Source organism: Hemicordylus capensis, chromosome 1 (assembly GCF_027244095.1).
Source record: "Hemicordylus capensis ecotype Gifberg chromosome 1, rHemCap1.1.pri, whole genome shotgun sequence".
NCBI classification, from domain to species: Eukaryota; Metazoa; Chordata; class Lepidosauria; order Squamata; family Cordylidae; genus Hemicordylus; species Hemicordylus capensis.
The window spans coordinates 9,848,251-9,870,716 of record NC_069657.1 but is presented as its reverse complement, the minus strand read 5'-3'; the positions used below and the strand labels follow the sequence as shown (position 1 = coordinate 9,870,716).

Sequence of the window (22,466 nt, the reverse complement as noted above, 5' to 3'; positions counted from 1 at the left end):
TTCAGAGTTTCCTCTAGTTCAGGACTGCATAACTTCAGCCCCACGGCAGATGTTGGACTACAAATCCCATCTTCCCTTACTATTGGCCACTGTGGCTGCGGATGATGGGAGTTGCAATCCAGCAGCAGCTTGAAGGCTGCTGCTGTGCTGCTCTGGTAGTCTCTTGCTGCTCTTCTTTCCAAATTAGTCTGAAGACAGAAGGGTTAGAAACTCATTTTTCTTATATAAATGCACAAAAGTCCCACCTCAAGCTAATGAAAGTAGTTGCACCAAATTCCATGCTTGTGAAAATATGTAACACACACAGTCCTGCTTGCTATTCTTGCCCACTATCAGTGTTAAATATTAAAATATACAGAACCTGCTGGATCACACCAAAATGTTCTCAAATCCAGAATCCTGTTTCCTACATTGACCAATCACATGCCTCAAGGTAGCCCATAGCAGGCCATGAAGACAACTGCCCTCTTCTGCTCTTGTCTCCTAGCAGTTGGTATGCTGTGGCAGACTGCCTTTGAACATGGAGGTTCTACACAGCCGTTGTGACAAATAGCTATTCATGGACCTCCTCTCCTTTTGTTCCAACCTCCTTTTTAAAGCAATCAAAACTAGTGACCATCGGCCTGTTATATTGTACTTTCTTACAAGTCTCTTACAATGGACTATAATCTGTTTCTGTTCACTTCCCTTCCATGAAATATTCCTGACTTGATCAGGTAGGAGCTTTAGTGTGTGGTAAATCTCTGATCAAAGTCCTCATTTTCTCTCTTCTGGAGATTAACTAATACCTGTCTCGCTCTTCTCGCACTGGTGACCTCACACTGTGTTAAGCTGCCTATCACTTCTATTAATAGGATTATTATGTAAAATGCTTGATAATACCCCAAAGAGATCAAACGGGAACATGAGGGAGGAATTATTATACATGCATGCTTCGCTGCTTTAATTTCCACAACCCTGTGAGGAAAAGCAAGTAGAAACAGGAGGGGTGCCCTTCCACATGCAGGGACAGGAAAGGGGCTTGCAGACGTGTGTAGGTGGGGAGTGCTATGATTTTAGCAGTGGCAGAGGCCATGGGGTTAAGAGCCCGTTTCAGAAGATCAGGCTGTTCTCTAATGGATGTGTGTACAATGGGGAGATAGAAGTCTCTGGACCCTCTGCTACAAGAGTTCAGGGGCATGTCAGAAATATGCGGATGCTTCTGCAAACATGCATGCCTGTCAGTATGGTGGTAGTGGAGTCCTTCGCCCCTGCTGCACATTCATGCTCAGGTACATCTGCAGAGAGGGTCCCGTCCAGCAAAGGATGTAGGATGTAAGAAAATGCAGTTGCGTTTAGCTCTGTTTCAGATGGGTGAGGGGGTTAATTCAAAAGTTTCAGGGAGGAGGTGGGCTTTGAGGAAGGGTTTGAGGGGCAGAGAGGGAAAGAGAAAGAGAGGACTATGGGGCAGCAAGGGAGAAGGGGCCAAATGAAATGCAACAGCAGCAAACTTGTGGGAGGTGGGTGAGGAGACTTGGTGTATTTGGATAATGGATACTCTGCAACTCAGTACTGCTGCTTCCAGTGGGCTAACGGATCAGCACTTCTGGAAATAAAATCATGTGTCCATTAAACCTAATGAAGCTATAAAAGACAAAATCACAGCATTGGAGTGAAGCCAAATAAACTGCCCAGAGAATTGGAATGAAGCCAAATAAACCTCCCAGAGACTTGCGTTTTGGGGGGTATACAAATATGTTAAATAAATAAAATAAGGGTTGTAACTCAGTCATAGAGCATCTGCTTTGCATGCAAAATAACCCAGGTCCATTCCCTGGCAGAAAGTCCACATGGGGCTGGTAAAGATTCCTGTCTGAAACCTTGGAGAATTATGAAACTATGCTGAGTTAGATGGAACAATGGTCTGACTCTGGCTGCTCTTCCTTCCCACCCTTGCAGAGTAGGATCAAAGAAAATAAGAACATATGCCCTGCTGGATCAGACCAAAGGCCCCTCTAGTCCAGCATCTTGTTTCATGCAGTGGCCAACCAGATGTATCTAGGAAGTCACAAGTGGGTGAAAGAGGGAAACCGCCCCTTCCTATTGGAGTTCCTTGGCACCTAGTTGCCACTCCCGATCTGATGGAAATGTACAGCTATCAAGTCTAGTAGCCATTGATAGCCATATCCTCCATGAATTTGTCTACTCCCTTTTAAAAGAGGTCTATTGGTGATCATCACTGCATCTGGCCACAGCGAGTTCCATAGCTTAACTACATGTTGAGTAAAGGACTTCTGTCTGTCCTGCATCTCCCAGTAATTTAGCTTCAACAGAGAACTCTGGGTTCCACTATTATGAGATCTGGAGAAAAACGTCTCCACTTTATCCACACCATGCATAATTTTATACATCTCTATCATGTTTCCTCTCACCCCTCCTTCCTCAATTAAAAAGGTCCAGACATTCTAGTCTCGACAGTGGCTCCTCTCTAGGAGAGTGTGGAGGATTTGCTGCAGAAAGGCCATGCCAGTAGCTCCCCATCAATCCCACTCCCTGAGGGTGGGAGGGAGAGAGAAGCTGGGGCTCCTGCTACTACTATCTCCACCCCTGGAAAGCCAACTCGGCCTCAGCCCTGACTCGCAAGGATGCCGTTCATAGTTTTCATCTCACTTGATTTTTTTACAAGGTCAGGCAATCCAAATGTGAGACGTAGAGGAGGTCGCAGCCTTTGAGGTATGGTGGAGCCAAGCCAGGCTGTTGAGGACATCCTAGGCCAAAAGAAGAACCAACCAAAGATCAAGTCAATGACCTACACATGGATGGAAATGCACCTAGTGGCCACTGGTAGACCCTGGGGCCCTGTCAAGCTCCAACTGCTGCTATGATGGTGAGAGGCTGCCATTTTTTGCTGTTATGTGAGCTCTCAAATGCTTCCTGTGGTGTGGGCACCTGCCCTACTAGCCCTGTGCCAGCTGGTACAGATGGCCAGGCTGCCACTGAGGCGTGAAGGGCGAGGCTTCCCAGCAGAAGGTGTTCCCTAGACTGAGCAGCTCAAGCCTTCCGATGGCCATATGGCTTGGAGCCTCTCTGAGGTTTTGTTAGGAGAAAGAGGCCAATCCTTAACTGGAGAGCCGTCCTCCTATCCCTCCCCCTGCCCCATGGTGTTCTTCATATCTGGACGAGAACTGCAGCTAGACTGCAATGTACTTCATGCACAGCTGAAGTACATTGCAGGACTTTTTCATCAGTCCCACCATTAGGAACAGAAGCAAATTCCAGTGGATTCCAGGGATTCCCAGCTGCACTGGCCTTTGGCTGGGGTTTATGGGAGTTGTCGTCAATGGCATCGGGGAATCCCTGTTACAGGGAACACTGGGAAACTCCCACGTGTGGGCCACCTGAATTCTATCAAAGTTGCACAGAAATGTAGCTATTTAAATCTCAAGAATACTTTCAGCTCATTAAAGGGTTGTGTGTGTGTTTTAAATTCATGAACAGCTTTCTTTTGCCCTCTGAGTTTTTAATGGAACAAATACTAGTTAATGGAAAAGGTTATTGACTTCCTGCTCTCTGTCTATGGTTTCCTGGAAGCATCTGGTTGGCTGTTGTGGGAAACAGGATGCTGGACTTGAATGGACCTTGGTCTTTCACCAGGAGTCTAATATTCTTAAGCAGGAGAAGCTTTCCCCACCATGTTCACTCATGCCAGGTGGGGCAGGGAAAGGCTGTTGTCTCCATCTGCTGCTTGTGGGCTTCCCAGTGGCATCTGGTTTGCCACTGTGGGAAGCAGGATGCTAGAGCTTTAGTCCATACATAGACATCTGCCTTCTACAGAGTCAGACTATTGGTCTGTCTAGCTCAATATTGTCTACACTGACTGGCAGCGGCTTCTCCAAGGTGGCAGGCAGGAGCTTTTCCCAGCCCTACCTGGAAATGCTGCCAGGGATTGAACCTGGGATCTTCTGCATGCAAGGTGCTGAGCTACGCTTCTATCCCCACAGCTTTACTCCAGTAGAACTCGTCATAGATTCTTTGCAGAGCATGCACTTTCATTTTGTCTGAAAGGGACCCTTTCAGACAAAACCAGATGAGGTTTTTGGCCTGGAAGCACCAGCTGGCTGCCCAGTAGCAGTCCTTGGGGTCAGCTGCACCAATGGACTTGGGAGAGGAGAGCTGGTCTTGTGGTAGCAAGCATGACTTGTCCCCTTAGCTAAGTAGGGTCTGCCCCGGTTGCATTTGAATGGGAGACTTGATGTGCAAGCACAGTAAGATATTCCCCTTAGGGGATGGAGCTGCTCTGGGAAGAGCATCTAGGTTCCACGTTCCCTCCCTGGCAGCATCTCCAATTTAGGGCTGAGAGAGACTCCTGCCTGCAACCTTGGAGAAGCCACTGCCAGTCTGTGAAGACGATACTGAGCTAGATAGACCTATAGTCTGACTCAGTATATGGCAGCGTCCTATGTTCCAATGAATCTGGCCTTTTAAATATCCTAAGCCAGGGATTCTCAAACCTGTGTCCCCAGACACACCAAATATTTATATGCCACTTTTCAACCAAAGTTCCCTGAGTGGTTTACATAGATAGAAATGAATACATAAAAACGGCTCCCTGTCCCCAAAGGTCTCACAAAGAAGAAACCTAAGATAAACACCAGCGACAGCCACTGGAGGGATGCTGTGCTGGGGATGGAGAGGGCCAGTTGCTCTCCCCCTGCTCGATAAAAGGAGTTGTCACTTCAAAAAGTGGCCACTGTGGCAGGGGATGAAGGGAGTTGTAGTCCAGCACATCACCTGGAGGCCCAAGTTTGAGAGCCTCTGCCCTAAGCGTCTCCTGCCAGTGGAATGCTGCGTCCTACTTTGTGGCTGCAGTATAACAAATGAATGTCTGGGAAGCTGCAGTTGGTTGGCTTCCTTGTCCTGGTGATGCAAATGTGGGAAGGGTGAGATAACGAAGCTTTTCAGCTCACTTCCTGAAATAACCTTTCAGTGCCTGATAAACGTTTTGCATTCGACAGCAGTGGCCTTTGAGAACTGACTCCGTCCATCCGTATGCTTTGCAGGGAGAGGAGCGGCTCCTGGGTGGGGTCAGCCCTGTCTTTGAGGGTGCCCCTGAGAACCTGCTGCCACCTTCCCTGGCCCTTGAGCAGGTGACGCTGCCTCATGGCAAGCTTGACCAGTGGTTTTCACACTCACATGTTGGACTACCACTCTCCCATCATCTGCATGCAAACATTTTGGGATGTGCAAGTGACACTCGGTGGAAGGCTTCCATGTGAGAAGCTGCTTCCCAAAAAGGAGATTGCACAGGTTCCCTATGTCTGTGCATAACATACACAAGAACAGCCCTGATGGATCAGGTCCAAGGCCTACTGTATTTACCTGAATCCAAGACTAGGTCTCCCCCTGCCCCAATTTTTTTTAATATTAGAAAGCAGGAGGTCATCTTAAATTCAGAGTCCTGTTCCTTTGAGTTAATGCACATATAACCTGTGTTTAATCTCCACTTTTAAAGGGGGGGTGTCATCTTAAATTCAGAGTTGTCTTCTTTTGGGGTAAATACAGTACTATTGATGTTGACCAAAAAAATGGATTCAAAAGCGGTGGTGCGGTTAGAGTGTTGGACTAGGACTGCAGAGATCCCAATTCAAATCCCCATTCAGCCATGAAACTGACTGGGTGACTCTGGACCAGTCACTCTCAGCCTAACCTACCTCACAGGGTTGTTGTGAGGAGACACAATCATGTACAATGCTGTGGGCTCTTTGGAGAAAGAGTAGAATATAAAATGTAAACAATAAAATTAGATAGCAGCAAAAAGCCAAAAACCTAGGAGGGCAGTTCACAGTTCACTCCCCCCTCCCCTTCATTCCACAGCTGAGTAGGAGGAAGCCCTCTGATCCAGCTGCTGATTAGCACAGGATTAATTTATTTACAGCATTACATTTCTATACCATCCCACACACACAGCCCATGGTGGTTTACAAAAACTAAAACAATAAAACCACAGTTAAAAACCTAGCATTAAAACAATTTTTTTTAAAAAAAAGATTTAAATTAAAACAGCAATACCTACAACAGAACAAACTTACAGTTGGTTGAAGGCTCGCTTAAATAACTTTTAAAAGCTGCCAGAGATGGGGACGCTCTTATCTTCCCAGGTGTTCATTCCAAAGTGTGTGAACTCAGCAGGCACAGCTGCCCAGGTAGGGCGAGAGGCTTCTACCAGAGTTAGGATTGCGTGGGACCTTTGTCAGAATGGCCATACCTTATGTATCCAGATGACATCTGGGGGCACCTATTGACATCACAGCGATATATTCAGTGCATCAGATTCTTCAGATCCCAAAATTCTCCTCTTAGAGCAAGATTCTAGTCCCTGTGATTGCAAGTGTAAACTTCCAAAGATTAAAGCCGCTGCTGCTGAAGGCAAGAGATTAGACAGGGTCTGGAAGGAGCTTCCCGCAGCCAAAGAGCCTGGACATCGACATTTTTAATCACGTCCCATCCATCTTTGAAAACTGCATTCCCACGTGCTCTGCTCTGACTCCCTCTTTGCCAAGATATCTACATGACTGGCCACCACTGCCAACACTGGCAAGTCCAATCACAGGAAATGATTAAGAATTAAGACAACGGGAAAAGAATTAGAGCGATGCCAAATATCACTCAGTTTATATTCTTGGGTATAAACTAGCAATTTCAGCAAGAGAGCACTGCATTCTCCCTGACAGGTATTACACTGTTTGGATTTTTCCAGCTTGGGCACAAAAATGGTACAGGCTTGGGACCCCTGTCAACATCCCCCACCCCCCACCAAACACACCACTACGCAGTCTGCAAAACTCTGAAATTTTTGGGAGAGGAAGTAGATCGCTAAATCCACTCTATGTAGAGTTTAGGCAGCAGGGTTAGAACAGAAGGAGAGCCTTGCTGGATCAGGCTCAAGGTCTGTCTAGTCCAGCATTCTCTTTCCCACAGCGGCCCTCTAGATACCTCTGGGTAGCCCAAGGCAAGAAATGAAGGCATGCTCTCTCTCCTGCTGTTGCTCCCCTGTAGCTGGTACTCAGAGGCATCTTGCCTTTTAGGCTAGAGAGGTGGCCTGTAATCCTCAAGCAAGTAGCCTTTGATACACCTGTGCCCTATGAATTTGTCTCAGCCCTTCTTAAAGCCATCCAGGCTGGTGGCTGTCACCACATCCTGTGTCAGAGAATTCCATAGGTTAATTGTGTATTGTGTAGAAAACGTACTTCCTTTCATTGGTCCTAAATTTCCTGGCCATCAGTTTCATGGGATGACCCTGGTTTAGTGCTGTGGGAAAGGGAGAAAAATGTTCCATCTATGTACCATGGGTTGATCGAAAGAGGGTCCTATTTGCAAATTATTGGGAAGTCCCAAAAAGAGACAATGCAAGTGAGTCATGCTTCCTTTTTGTGTGATTGTGCCACACTGGAAGGAGGAATGCAAACATTTTAAGATATGCATGCTACCCTCACATTGGAAGTTCATGCAGATTCCCTTTTCACATTGCCCCAGAAGTTCAAAAAAGATCAACCCAGCCATTAACATGCCAACTTGGTCAGAGATTATGAAAGAAAAAAGAGTTCAGTAGTAAGCATGTGGTTCAGTGCCCAAGGTCACCTCGTTCAGTCCCAGCACTGTCAGTTGAAGGATCTGGTAGCTGGAGATATGAAAGCTCTCGGAACTGGAGAATCAGTGCCTGCTAGAGTCAGCAATATTAGGCTATATGAGCCTATGGCCTAGCACAGGTATTTCCATCCTTAGGTTCCTGGATGATTGGGCTATAGCCCTCCCAACATCAGCATTTCATATCACCTGCCAACTGCACCTGGCATCTTGCACATGTGAATCATCTTCTTGCCACTAAACTATGGGCCCTCCCTTCTCCCATAATCTCTGGGCAGATTGCCATATTAATGATTGAGTTGATCTTTTTGAGCTCACATGGGGTAATGTACAACCACATGATTGTACGTTCTCCTATGAATTGCCAGGAAATTTAGAACCAACAAAAGGAAGTACTTTTGCACACCGCACGTAATTAATTCTCTACCATGGGAAGTGGTGATTGCCACAGGCTTGGATGGCTTTAAGGGGCTTAGACAAATTCATGGAGCCCAGGACCATGAATGGCTGCTAGTCTTGATGGCTATAGGCTACCTACAGTCTCAGAGGCAGGATGCCTTCCAAATACCAGTTGCAGGGCAGCAACAGCAGGAGAGAGGGCATGCCCATCTCTTGCTTGGAGGCTTCTCAGAGGCATCTGGTGGGCCACTGTGTGAAACAGGATGCTGGACTAGATACCGTAGGACAAGTAGAGGTTAAATACAGCTGTCATACCTGTATTTTCTCAAAAAGAACAGGATTCTGAATTTATGACAGCCTCCTGATTTCTAATATCAAAAAGCATGGGGGCGGGGGCCCTAGTCTTGGATTCAGGTAAACACAGTAAAGATGGACCACCACCACCATCATCCATATGGCCATGATGATGTTTAGACCAATATAACACACCAATGAAAAATATTAGTAACTTTTGCTTCTCTTTCTAATTCCTATTAAAGGAAAATGTGTCCTAAACAGCACTGAACTAGAGGAATTGTTTTTAAACCCTCTGTTATGGTCCTTAAACTGGTCAGATATTTGTTTAACAGCTTACTTGAAGCTTTGGGCTCTTGAATCGCTCATGTGATAAATTGAGCTGTCAGCATTCACTTTGTCCAGAGAGGAGACCAACCTCTCTTAAGCCATTAGTGAAATAAATCAAAAGTGTTAAAACCAGCAAATGGGCAGGTGACTCTATCCCCTGGCATAATGGCCATATGCACACTCTCAGGAATATTTGCAACGTGAAAACATGTGTTGTCCTCCTCCTTGGTTGGAGGAAACATTAGCAGGTGTAATAAAATGTATGAATAATATTCAAAAGGTTATATTTCACTTTCTCCCTCCAAAATATGTATATGGCCAAGGAGGCTAACAATAACATATAAATAAGCCCTATTAAAATAAATCAAACCAGTAACACAGTGCCCAGTGTTAACGAGACAGAAGCAAAAAACCACAAAGTAAAAACACAAAGACTTGACAGAAAAGGTGGTGTGTTAACCTATGGTGGAACATTGACAGTGAAGGCACCATTCTTGCCACCGGTGGCGGGAGGTTCCACAGACATAGTGCCACCACAGAAAGGGTCCTCTCATATTTTGTTGTCAGATTGACTTCTGATAGTGGCAGAGCACGCTTGAAGGAGTCGCCAACAGATCTAAAGAGACTGGAGGTCCTTAAAGTACAATTGATCCCAAACCATTTAGGGCAGTGGTTCCCAAATTTGTGTCCCTGGATGATGTTGGACTACAACTCCCATCATTCCCCACCACAATGCTCAAAGGTCATTGTGGCTGTGAATGATAGAAATACTAGTCCAAGAACATTTAGGGACTCAAGGCTGAGAATGCCTGATTTAAATGTAATGATCAACTCCTTTAATTTTGCCCAGAAATAGCCAGCCAGCGCGCACAATTGATACGGCACTGGCACAATATAGTAATCAAATCTAGCCCCAGATAGTACTTGAGCAGCAACATTTTGCCCTATATGAGATTTCCAAATGGTCTCTATGGGCAGTCCCATCACGTAAAGTAATCCAGTCTTGATAGAACCAATGCATGGATAACCGTGCCCAGGTCTGACTGATCTAGGAACAGCCAAAGCTGATCAAAAGTACTTCTGGTCACAGCTGCTAACTGGACATCTGCAATGCATCAAAGTTAAAGAACCCTGGCTGACATCCTGACTAACAAAGTGCTTGCATCATGAGCAAAGTTGTGCTAGGGGAGGACTGCATGGGAGCACTCAAATTCAGATTTTGCAGAATTAAAGTTCTTTCTAAAACAAACTATGCTGCAGGTAGCACAACTGGGGAGGAGAGCTGGTCTTAAATTAGCAAGTATGAATTGCCCCCTTTGTTAATCAGGGTCCACCTTGGTTTGCATTTGGATGGGAGGCCACATATCAACACTGTAAGACATTTCCCTTAAGGATTGAGGCCATTCTCACTCATTTGACAAAGAGCCTTTGCGATCCTTGCTAACTGGGCAAAGAGACACCTTTTAACGTGGCGATTCTCTTTATTGAGCAGGGGGAGAGTAACTGGCCCTCTCCACCCCCAGCACAGGACCTCCAGTGACTGTTGCTGGTGTCTGTTTCTTTTTAGATTGTGAGCCCTTTGGGGACAGGGATCCATCTTATTTTTTTATTATTTCTCTCTATAAACTGCCCTGAGCCATTTTTGGAAGGGTGGTATAGAAATCGAATGAATGAATGAATGAATGAAATACTCGGTGGAAGAGCAGCTGCCTGCTTGAATGCAGAAGGCCCCAGATTCACTCCCTAGCACGGGCCTGCTCAACTTTGGCCCACCTGCAGATGTTGGCCTATAATCCCTGGCTATTGGATCATGGGAGTTGTAATACAAAAACAACTGGGGGGGGGGGCAAAGTTGAGCAGGCATGCCCTAGTAGCATCTGGGGAAGACTCCTGCCTGAAACCCTGGAGAGCCACTGCCAGTCAGTGTGGAGAATACTGAGCTAGATGGACCAATGGCCAGACTCCGTAGAAGGCAGCTTCCTATATTCCTAACTGCTGCGCAGGTGCAAGCATGCTTGCGGTAGCACCAGACTAGTCATGAATGCAAGCTCCAGACTTCACACAAACATCTCCTGCAACAGCTTTGCACCAGTGAAACGTCCTTCCGCAAGCGGTTGTCAGCCAGTACAGTAGCACAGTGACATCCCAGACCAAACTGCCAAGAAATCTCATCCTAAATCCAAATCAGGAATGCTGAAAACAAAAGACAAATCAAAAGGGGGGGGGGAAATCCCAGCAGTCCTGTTGTGCCAGGAAGTCCAACAAAAACTGTGTACAAAAAGCCACAGGAAAAGGAGGGGTGTAAATGTAGCTGAGCCACTCAAAATCCAAGTGTTCTTACATAGGAAGCTGCCATATACTGAGTCAGTCAGACCCTCGGTCCATCTAGCTCAGTATTGTCTACACAGACTGGCAGCGGCTTCTCCAAGGTTGCAGGCAGGAATCTCTCTCAGCCCTATGTTGGAGATGCTGCCAGGGAGGGAACTTGGAACCTTCTCCTCTTCCCAGAGCAGCTCCATCCCCTGAGGGGAATATCTTAGAGTGCTCACACATCATCTCCCTTTCATATGCAACCAAGGTGGACCCTGCTTAGCTAAGGGGACAAGTCATGCTTGCTACCACCAGACCAGCTCTCTTGAATGTCATGGCCAATGCTGCCCTTGCTACTTGAACTATAAAGCCTGCTTAGACTGTATATGCCATGGCGCCCAAAATTCATACATGGCTAACGGGGAGAAGAAATTGGTAATTAGGATGCAATCACTGTAATTAGGATGTCAGCCAGTGTCTTTAAATGTAGGAGAAACATCCCATTTCTCACTCTTAACACACATGCAGATTGTGGTCCCTTTTGCCCAGGAAAATTGTAACTAGTGGCTGATGTTAGAAAGGAGAAGGGGCTTTAGGATGCAAACAAAAAGAAGGGCTTGTGTGATGACTCCTCTCAGCAGAGGTGCTGACGAAGGTATAGAGAATGAGGAGATACTCAATAGGGCAATCCACATGATCACAACTGGAGGCGAAGAAGCCTCCTCTCCTAATTCGGGAGCATCGAAGGTAGGAGGGGCTGTCTGTGGCTGTGTGCTGAGCTGCAGCTGAGTTGGAGGGCTGCCGAATGAGGTACGGATAGGAATATTTATATACTGCTTTCCAACAAAAGATATATGAATGAGTGAATAAAATGGCCCCCTGTCCCCAAAGGGCTCACAATCTTAAAAAAGAAAGACAAGACAGACCCCAGCAACAGCCACTGGAGGGATGCTGTGCTGGGGTTGGATAGGGCCAGTTGCTCTCCCCCTGCTCAGTAAAGAGAATCGCCACTTTAAGAAGATGCCTCTTTGCTCAGTTGGCAGGGGAACTGCAGGGGGGTGGGGGAGTCTTCCAACCCAGCTGCTGCTGAGGTTGGAATCCTTGTTTTTAACAGACAATCGGCAAATGGGAGCATGCAGAGCTCCCAGATTAGGCTAGGAGGCTTCTCCTTCCCTAATTGTGATCATGTGAATGGTCCTGATGCTGACCTGGTTTCAGATTTCACAGAGATGAAAAGGTGCGGTGGAATATTGAGTCATACTTGTGCCAAGAATGAGAGAGGAAGAATATCTGCTTGGATTGTGAAGGGGCAGAGCCAGGAATCCCCGGTAAGCCCGAAAGAACACAGCTTGGTGATGAACAGGAGGACATTCCGGCTAGAGTCTTCTTGGGTAATCAAAGCTGGGACAGCCCAGCTCAAGGGACTGCAGCATGTCAGGCAGGGGCCCCAGATGCGGCCTTCCTCACAACCCTGATGAGGGCCAGCTCCCTTCCAGGCCTGATCTTGCAAGCTTTGAAAGTGATGCAGGGGGCAGAGGGAAGGCGGAGGAAGGGGAGAGACCCTCCCTGCAAAGCTTGCCATGGGCAGAGTGTCCCAAAAGAGCTGCTCTGATGGCAGCAGTGAGGATGGGCCTCTTGCTCTCCAGTAAGAGAGCCAGCGCAGCGTAGTGGTCGGAGTGTTGGATTGGCTGGGAAGACCTGAGTTCGAATCCCCATTCAACCATGAAACTCACTGGGTGACTCTGGGCCAGTCAGTTCTCAGCCTAAACTACCACACAGGGTTGTTGTGAGGATAGAAATAACCATGTACTCCTCTGTGCTCCTTGGAGGAAGAGCGGGATAGAAGTGTGAAAATAAATAAAAAGAAAGAAAAAGAAAAATAATCCACCTGAGGTGCCTGCCTCAGCTCGTCGTCTCATGAACAATGGACCGTCTTGCACTTGAGCAAACCACAGACTCCCTCAGAAGCGCATATAATAACTAACTCAGGGCATGGTATGTGTGGGACTGGAGAAGAGGCAGCAGCAGCAGCAGCTGGAGACTGACAAATGGTTTTGACAGTGTTAGCACTGGTATGACAGAGGTGTTATTTCCTGTGGCACACAAATTCCTGCCCTTTGTTCCATTGTTGTTGCTAGTCAGACAGATCTTGCAGATAGTTAAAGCCTGTTGAAAACCTGCACAGGCCGTGCACAGAGATGATTGATAATGGGATATGCCCACGGAAACAATGCAGTCTCTATCCTGCCACTTTCAGCTCCAAATGAAACAATAATTACTTTGTGGAATTAGCTGTCCCAGCATTCAAAGGGCTGCTTGTGGAGACGGAGCCCCAGCACTTTCTCCTCCGTAATATGTATATATCCTGATGACATCACCACACATGTTTTCCCTACTCTGCTTCTCATTGGCTGCTGGTGGTGAAAGCGGGGGAAACGGACAACACAAAGAAGTCAGAGCATGGGGTAAGTGTCACTGCATGCCCTGTCTAGCTCCATCCTATCTCCAGCCATCATGCTTAGAGTCTGTGCAAGGTTTATTCTAACATGCAGCTAGGCACATCTTGTGTAGTGCAAAAACCAAAAAATGTGACATTGAACCTATAGGGCTTAATAAAGAAGTAAAGTAAAGTGTGCCATCAAGTCGATTTCAACTCCTGGCCCCCACAGAGCCCTGTGGTTTTCTTGGGTAGCATACAGGAGGGGTTCACCATTGCCTCCTCCTGTGCAGTATGAGATGATGCCTTTCAGCATTTTCCTATATTGCTGCTGCCTGATATAGTAGCAGCGGGGATTTGAACCGGCAACCTTCTGCTTGTTAGTCAAGCATAAAAAGAAATACGTCAAGCATAAAAAGACAAAAGTGGGGGGGAAAGAGCTGGTCTTGTGGTAGCAAGCTGACTTGTCCCCTTAGCTAAGCAGGGTCCACCTTGGTTGCATTTGAATAGGAGCCTAGAAGTGTGAGCACTGTAAGATATTCCCCTTAGAGGATGAGCAGAAGGTTCCAAGTTCCCTCCCTGGCAGCATCTCCAAGATAGGGCTCAAAGAGATTTCTGCCTGCAACCTTGGAGAAGCCGCTGCCAGTCTGTGTAGACAACACTGAGCTAGATGGACCAATGGTTTGACTCAGTATATGGCAGCTTCTTATGTTACTAAAGTGGGGGGGGGGTGAATACTGGGGAATACAGATGAATACTGGTGTATTTTCCCCATTCTTCATAATGTGACCCAAGAAGTGTATTGGAGTCTTCCCTTGCTCTCTTCCGTTCTCTGTGTTTCGATTTTCCTTGCTTCCTTTCTTTTTCTTTCTAATTTTTCCTTTCCATTCCTTATTAGTTTCCCTCTTCCCCCCTCCCCTCTTTTTCTTCCCACTCTCAATTTATCTTTCATCTTTCTTCATTTTGGGGGGGAAATTCGGGAGTAAGCGGATGCTCATGGAAAGGGGTAGGATGCACCCATCTCTTGGTCAGTAAGAAACAGCTTAAAAGAAATCTTGAGCTAGTGTGGTGTAGTGGTTAGAGTCTTTGAACTAGGAGCGGAGAGACCCAAATTTAAACCCCTGATTCGCTGTGCAATTCACTGGTTGATCTTAAGAACAGCCCTGCTGGATCAGGCCCAAGGAGGCCCATCTAGTCCAGCATCCTGTTTCACACAGTGGCCCCCCCAGATGCCGCTGGAAGCCTACAGGCAAGAGCTGAAGGCATGCCCTCTCTCCTGCTGTTATTCCCCTGCAACCGGTACTCAGAGGCATCCCGCCTTGGAGGCTGGAGGTGGCCTATAGCCTTCTGACTAGTAGCCATTGATAGACCTCTCCTCCATGAAGTTCTCCAAACTCCTCAGACAGTATAATTCTTAGCCTATCCCACTTGACAGGGTCATTGTAAGGATAAGCCATGTATGTGGAGTGGACTGAACTCCTTGGAGGGAAGGACGGGCAAGATACAAAGGAAATTAATATAGAGTCAGCAGGAAAAGCTCTCATGATGTCAAAACATAGGCCATGGATTCTCAAACTTGGGTCCACCGATGAAGTAGGACTACAGTTCCCATCATTCCTTGCAACAATGGCCTTTGGTCCCCACTTTCCAGATACTGGTGGACTACAACTCCCATCATCCCTATGTGGTGGTCTACAACTCCCATAATCTCGAGCCACAACAGCCTTTGCCGCTGTGGTGGGGGGTGATGGGAATTGTAGTTCAACAACTTCTGGAGACCTGAGCTGGAGAACCCACCTTGACGCAGACAATTGTGCCACTTAGAGCAATCAATAATTAGCGCCATGTAAATGAACACACATTTGCAATGAGTGCCTAAACTTTGCCAAAAATGGAAGGTATTTTTTGACACTGCCAAAAGCATTTGCCCGAAAACCTGTCAGCCCTGGCTCTGTTTCCCTCTGTCTCCATCACTGTCAATTACGGCTCAGGCTGTTCTGTAGTGTGTGGTGCAATCTTTTGTTCCTCTCTCCTGGCCATGCCCGGCTCTTGCTCTTCGTATTTGGAGGAGAATCCTTTTATGAAGCATAAAAGTATTCATGCAGGAGAGTGAAGGATCTCTTGTGTCTGTATTTAATCGCTTCCCCCCTCCCCTTACCGTTACTGCTTCACGATTCTTTATGCCCGATATAAATATTTTTGGCAATAAAACGGAGGCAAGTGGAATACGAAATGAACCTGGCGACATTCAGGATAGATTTGTGTGGCATAGGAGCCTGCAGGCAGGGATCTGGAAGCCAACGGCCGTGCAGCGGTCAGGCTTCAGTTTGCATGCACAGGCGTCAGTGAGGCACGGGCCCGAAGTAGCTGGTGGCACCACCTCAGAGTCTGCCCTTTGAGGCTGCTTGCTTTGGATTCATCCTCCTGAGGGCCCAGAAGCACAACGGTGGTGGATTGTTTGGGATTTTGCAGGTGCAGCAGTGATTGGTACCTGCTAAAATCTGAAAGAAACTTTATGTGCTATATGGTAATATAGGACCCATAGAGAGACGGCCCAAGAGGTAAGGATGGGGCCAAAAGCCCAGTGGAAGAGCATCTGCTTTGCATGCAGAAGGTCCCAGGTTCAGTCCCTGGCAGCCTCTCTAGGTAGAGAAACACTCCTGCCTGAAATCTTGGAGAGCTGCTGCCAATTTGGAGCTAGAGGGATCGTTGCAGGGGAGCAACAGCAGGAGAGAGGGCAGGCCTTCCCCTCTTGCCTGTGGGCTCCTCAGAGGCATCTGGCGGGCCACTGTGAGAAACAGGATACTGGACTAGACAGGCCTTGTTGGGTCTGATCCAGCAGGGCTGTCCTTTATATTCTTCTGAACCAATGGCTTGACTCCATGTGAGTCAATATCCTGCCATACCTAGCTTTTTAGGAGATGGGGCTGTAGCTCAGTAGTGGAGCATCTGCTTTGCATGCAGAAGGTCCAAGGTTCAGTCCCTGGCAGCATCTCTAGATAGGGCTGGGAGAGACTCCTGCCTGCAACCTTGGAGTGCTGCTGCCGGTCAGTGTAGACAGTACTGAGCTAGATGGACCACGGGTCTGACTTGGCATAAGGCAGCCTCCTATGTTCTTCCTAACCACAATTTTAAAAGGCCTTAGAACAGTAGAGGCGTGAGAGGAGAAATATTAAAGTCCTCACACAGCAGTGTATGCTCTTGAGACCAAGGTGGCGGATCTGGAGAAGCTCAGAGAGACAGAGAGGCATGTGGACGAGACCTTCAGGGATGTGATAGAGGCATCCCACTCCAGGGCTGGTAGCTCCTCTGCTGTCAGGGAGAATGAGGGTCTTGGGCAAGGAGGACATCGGTCTGAGGAAGAGGAAAATGCTCCTTTAGAAGGGACCCCTTCCGTGGATGATGAGCCCATATCCTCACGCACAGGGGATACTCCTCTGGGGGGTGGGGGCCTCCTTGTAGTGGGTGATTCGATCATTAGAGGGATAGAGAGATGGGTTTGTGACCCACGTGTTGACCACATGGTGACTGCCTGCCTGGTGCGAAGGTTGCGGACATTACGCAGCGTCTAGAAAGGATCCTAGGCTGTGCTGGGGAGGAGACAGCTCTCGTGGTGCACGTCGGCACCAACGATGTGGGGAAATGCAGTCGGGAGGTCCTGGAAACCAAATTTAGGCTGATAGGTATCATTTTGAAGTCCAGGACCCCCAAGGTAGTATTCTTAAAAATGCTACCTGTTCCACGTGCAAGTACAGTGAGACAGGCAGAGCTGAGGGGTTTCAATGCGTGGATGAGACGTTGGTGCCCGGAGGAGGGGTTTAGATTTGTTAGGCACTGGGACACATTTTGGGGCAAGCAAGGCCTGTACAAAAGGGACGGGCTGCACTTGAACCAAGATGGAACCAGACTGCTGGCGCTTAAAATCAAAAAGGTGCAGAGCAGCTTTTAAAATGACACCTGGGGAACAGCCGACGGGAGCTGGGCAGTATCCCGTTTGGCAAAAGCCATCCTTTAAAGTATGAGGCTGCAAAGAATTCAGATAAAACAGAAGGGGACAGAGCAGAACCACATAAAGAGCAGACGGGAGCCTGTGCCAGCAGGTCAAAGAGTCAAAAGAATAGCATACATCAGGGGAGAGATTCAGTGTATAGGTGCTTGTATGCCAATGCCAGAAACCTCCGAGCCAAGATGGGTGAGCTGGAGCGCTTGGTTGCTAACACAGAAATAGATATAGTGGGCATAACAGAAACATGGTGGAACAGTGAGAACCAGTGGGACACTGTTATCCTTGGATATAAACTCTATAGAAAGGACAGGGAGGAGTGCCTTGGAGCACTGTATGTTAAAGAAGGGATAGAATCTAACAAGTTAGAAAACCTGGGTGGGCTGGAGTCCTTCACAGAAACCCTGTGGGTGACAATACAAGGCCAGAAAGGGAATGTGCTACTGGTGACGTGCTATTGCCCTCCGGATCATAATGCCGACAGTGACTGGGAGTTGCAGGAGGAAATCAGGGAGGCGTCAGGGTAGTCAGGGCTGTAATTATGGGTGATTTCAATTACCCACACATAGACTGGGTAAATTCACATTCAAGTGAGGACAAAGAGGGCAAATTTCTAGATATGCTAAATGACTGTGCCCTAGAACAGTTGGTCATGGAACCGACCAGAGAGAAGGCGACCTTGGATCTAATTCTGAGTGACACCCAGGACCTGGTGCGTGATGTCAGTGTCATCGACCCTTTAGGGAACAGTGACCACAGTGCTATCAAATTCAGCATACATGCAGGGAGATAATCACCAGGGATGTCTAACACAGACATTTTGAATTTCAGAAGAGGAAACTTCTCCAAAATGGGGAGTATGGTGAAAAGAAAGCTGAGGGGGGAAATCAGGAGAGTCACTTCGCTCCAGAGTGCACGGAGTATACTCAAAACCACAATACTAGAAGCCCAGTTAGATTGTTTACCCCAAAGGAGGAAAGGTACCACTAAGTCCAGGAGGATGCCAGCGTGGCTAACGGGTACCGTCAAGGAAGCCATAAAAGGGAAGAAAACTTCCTTCCAAAATTGGAAGGCCTGTCCAATTGAAGAGAACAGAAAGGAACACAAACTCTGGCAAAAGAAATGCAAGGTGACAATAAGGGAGGCAAAAAGAGAGTTTGAGGAACATTTAGCCAAAAGTATCAAGGGGAATACAAAAACGTCTTTAAGTACATCAGAAGCAGGAAACCTGCCAGGGAGGCGGTTGGACCATTAGACAATGAGGGAGTGAAAGGGATTATTAAGGAGGATATGGAGGTTGCAGAGAAGCTGAATGAGTTCTTTGCATCTGTCTTCACGGCAGAGGATACTGAGCATATACCTGTTCCTGAACCAGGCTTTTTAGGGATGGAGGCTAGAGAGCTGAGTCAGATAGAAGTGACGAGGGATGATGTTCTAAACTGTCTGGAAAAACTGAAAGCTAACAAATCACCAGGGCCGGATGGCATCCATCCAAGAGTCCTCAAAGAACTCAAATGTGAAATTGCCGACCTCCTTGCTAAAATATTTAACTTATCCCTGAAATTGGGCTCTGTACCAGAGGAATGGAGAGTAGCAAATGTAACACCGATTTTCAAGAAGGGATCCAGGGTCGATCCGGGAAATTACAGGCTGGTTAGTTTAATGTCAGTTCCAGGCAAATTGATGGAAAGCATCCTCAAGGATAAAATTGTAAAGCACCTAGAAGAACAGGCCCTGCTGGGAGTGAGCCAGCATGGCTTCCGCAAAGGTAAATCTTGCCTCACCAATCTTTTGGACTTCTTTGAGAGTGTCAACGAGTGTGTGGATCAAGGTGATCCAGTTGACATAGTCTACCTGGACTTCCAAAAAGCTTTTGACAAAGTTCCTCATCAAAGACTCCTGAGGAAACTTATCGGTCATGGGATAAGGGGACAAGTATATGTGTGGATTGCTAACTGGTTGAAAGACAGGAAACAGAGGGTAGGTATAAATGAAGAGTTTTCACAATGGAGGGAAGTAAGAAGTGGGGTCCCCCAGGGATCTGTACTGGGGCTGGTGATTTTTAACTTATTCATAAATGATCTAGAAGCAGGGGTAAGCAGTGAGGTGGCCAAATTTGCAGATGATATCAAACTCTTCTGGGTAGTGAAATCCCAAACAGATTGTGAGGAGCTCCAAAAGGATCTCTCCAAACTGGGGGAGTGGGCGACAAAATGGCAAATGCAGTTCAATGTTAGCAAATGTAAAGTGATGCACATTGGGATGAAAACCCCCAACTTCAAGTATATGCTGATGGGATCCGAGCTGTCGGTGACGGACCAGGAGAGGGATCTTGGGGTCGTGGCGGACAGCTCGTTGAAAGTGTTGACTCAATGTGCGGCAGCTGTGAAAAAGGCAAATTCAATGCTAGGGACCATTAGAAAGGGGATTGAAAATAAAACGGCTAACATTATAATGCCCTTATACAAAACTATGGTGCGACCACACTTGGAGTAATGCGTACAGTTCTGGTCACCACATCTTAAAAAGGACATTGTAGAACTGGAGAAGGTACAGAAGAGGGCAACCAAGATGATCAGGGGCCTACATAACCTTTCTTATGAGGCAAGACTATAACACCTGGGGCTTTTTAGTTTAGAAAATAGACGACTGCGGGGAGACATGATAGAAGTCTATAAAATAATGCATGGTGTGGAGAAAGTGGAGAGAGAGAAATTCTTTTCCCTCTCACACAACACTAGAACCAGGGGTCACTCCATGAAATTGATTGCCAGGAGGTCTAGGACCAACAAACGGAAGTACTTTTTCACACAACGCGTGATCCACTTGTGAAACTCTCTGCCACAGGGTGTGGTGACAGCCAACAACCTGGATGGCTTTAAGAGGGGTTTGGATGACTTCATGGAGCAGAGGTCTATCAATGGCTACTAGTCGGAGGGCTGTGGGCCACCTCCAGCCTCAAAGGCAGGATGCCTCTGAGTACCAGTTGCAGGGGAGAAATGGCAGGTGAGAGGGCACGCCCTCAACTCCTGTCTGTGGCTTCCAGAGGCATCTGGTGGGCCACTGTGCAAAACAGGATGCTGGACTAGATGGGCCTTGGGCCTGATCCAGCAGGGCTGTTCTTATGTTCTTATGTTCTCTGGTGATAAAGAAGTTTAGCAAAGAAGAAGGGCAATGTCAAACATCTGTTGGGTATCTGGGAAAACACCCACGGGTGTGTATCTCTGGATCAGGCCCATAGATCCTTCTGTGTCCTTCCTGCACCAAAACAATAGCCAATAGTTAACAACAGCCCTTCTACAGTATTTACCTGAATCCAAGACGAAATATTTAGTATTTTCCTGAATCCAAGTTATTTGCTGTTAGACGTTTGGGAGGTCATCTTAAATTCAGAGTCCTCTTCCTTTTGGACTTTTCCTGTTTTGTTTTGTTTTAATGTGGGGGTCATCTTAAATGCAAGGGTATCGTCTATTCAAGTAAATACTCATGGTACATCCTCATTTTCCTTTTCAGAATTGTTCTCAGGAGAAATCTATACACAAGACAGGAAGCCACTGTCCAGACAGAACATGGTGAAACAAACTGGTTCCAGATCGGCAAAGGAGTAAGACAAGGCTGTCTACTTTCTCATTATTTATTCAACGTATATACTGAACATATACTGAGAGAAGCTGGATTGAAGAAGACGAGTGTGGTTTTAAACTTGGAGGAAGAAACATCAATAACCTGCACTACGCTGATGATACCACTCTGATAGCTGAGAACGCGGATGATCTGCGAGCTCTAGTAATGAAAGTCAATGAGTACAATGAAAAAATGGGACTACGACTAAATGTAAAGAAGACTAAACCAATGACAATGGGTACAGCAACCGGCCTCAGAACTGACAATGAAGGCATTGAAGTGATGCATAGCTTCTGCCTTTTAGGATCGACCATCAACAGTAAAGGATCCAGCAGTCAAGAAATACACCACAGACTAGCACTTGGTAGGGTTGCAATGGAGGCCTTGGAAAGGATATTTAGATGCCGTGACAGGTCTACACCTACAAAGATTAGAATCATTTGGACAATGGTTTTTCCCATGACACTCTATGGATGTGAAAGCTGGACTTTGAAGAAGCAAGATAGAAAAAGTATTGACACTTTTGAACTTTGGTGCTGGAGAAGACTTTTGAGGATACCATGGACAGCCAGGAAAACAAACAAATGGATCATAGAACAAATCAATCCAGAATGTTCACTCAAGGCACAAATAACCAGGCTCTAACTATCATATTTCAGACACATTATGCAAAGACCCAGCTCCCTTGAGAAGTCCATAATGTTGGGGAAAGTTGCAGGAAAGAGAAGATGAGGACAACCAGCAGCAAGATGGATGGACTCGTTGTCAACAGCAATGAATGCGCCACTGAGAGAACTTAAAAGGCCAAGTTGAAGGCTGATCATCCTGGAGAGAATCTATCTATGTGGTCACTAAGAGTCGACACCGAATTGACAGCACTCAATCAATCAATAACTCAAAGGATAACACATTGCTTCCCTTATTTTAAGGAATATTTGGGATCATAAATTATAAATTATGTTTGTTCTAAGACACTCAAAAAAGCCAATTAAAGTTCCTCAACATACATTAGAATGTGTATATTTTCCATTGTGTCAGTGATGCTTTTTTTTAACGAGAGTGGGGGGATTGCATGATATTGGATTTTTAACTTCCTTAGTGACACCAATTAATTATTAACCTGATAAGAATTCCACCACAGCATGTAACAGAACTCTGATGATGGGATCTACAATAGTCCAGGCCAGAAAGTCAATCGCTTATCAAATACTCTAATCAATGTGAACATGCTGAGGTCACTGGCAAGGTCATCTCTGCCGCAATTTTCATTTGTCCTCAGCTACTCCCCTCGTGCACGCCTTCAACGTGTTAATTAACATCAGCCTTTTTTCATTGCAAATTATTTGGTGCAACATATTCTGCTTTAGGACCAACAGTTTGCAAACACTTATTTATCTACTGATTAAATGGTGTTAGTGGGTGAAGGGATTGACTGACTTCATACTT

General features: G+C 46.6%; 1 protein-coding gene across 1 annotated transcript in view; it reads left to right on the top strand.

Moving 5' to 3' along the window:
- Positions 1 to 22,028, top strand: part of PELI2 (pellino E3 ubiquitin protein ligase family member 2) — a 184,360-nt gene extending 162,332 nt beyond the window's left edge. The window contains exon 7 of the mRNA XM_053274994.1: positions 20,910 to 22,028. Within this exon, the coding sequence (XP_053130969.1) occupies positions 20,910 to 21,004 (95 nt within the window). The 3' untranslated portion in view covers positions 21,005 to 22,028. The remainder of the gene's footprint in view (positions 1 to 20,909) is intronic.
- Positions 22,029 to 22,466: the final 438 nt, after the last annotated feature.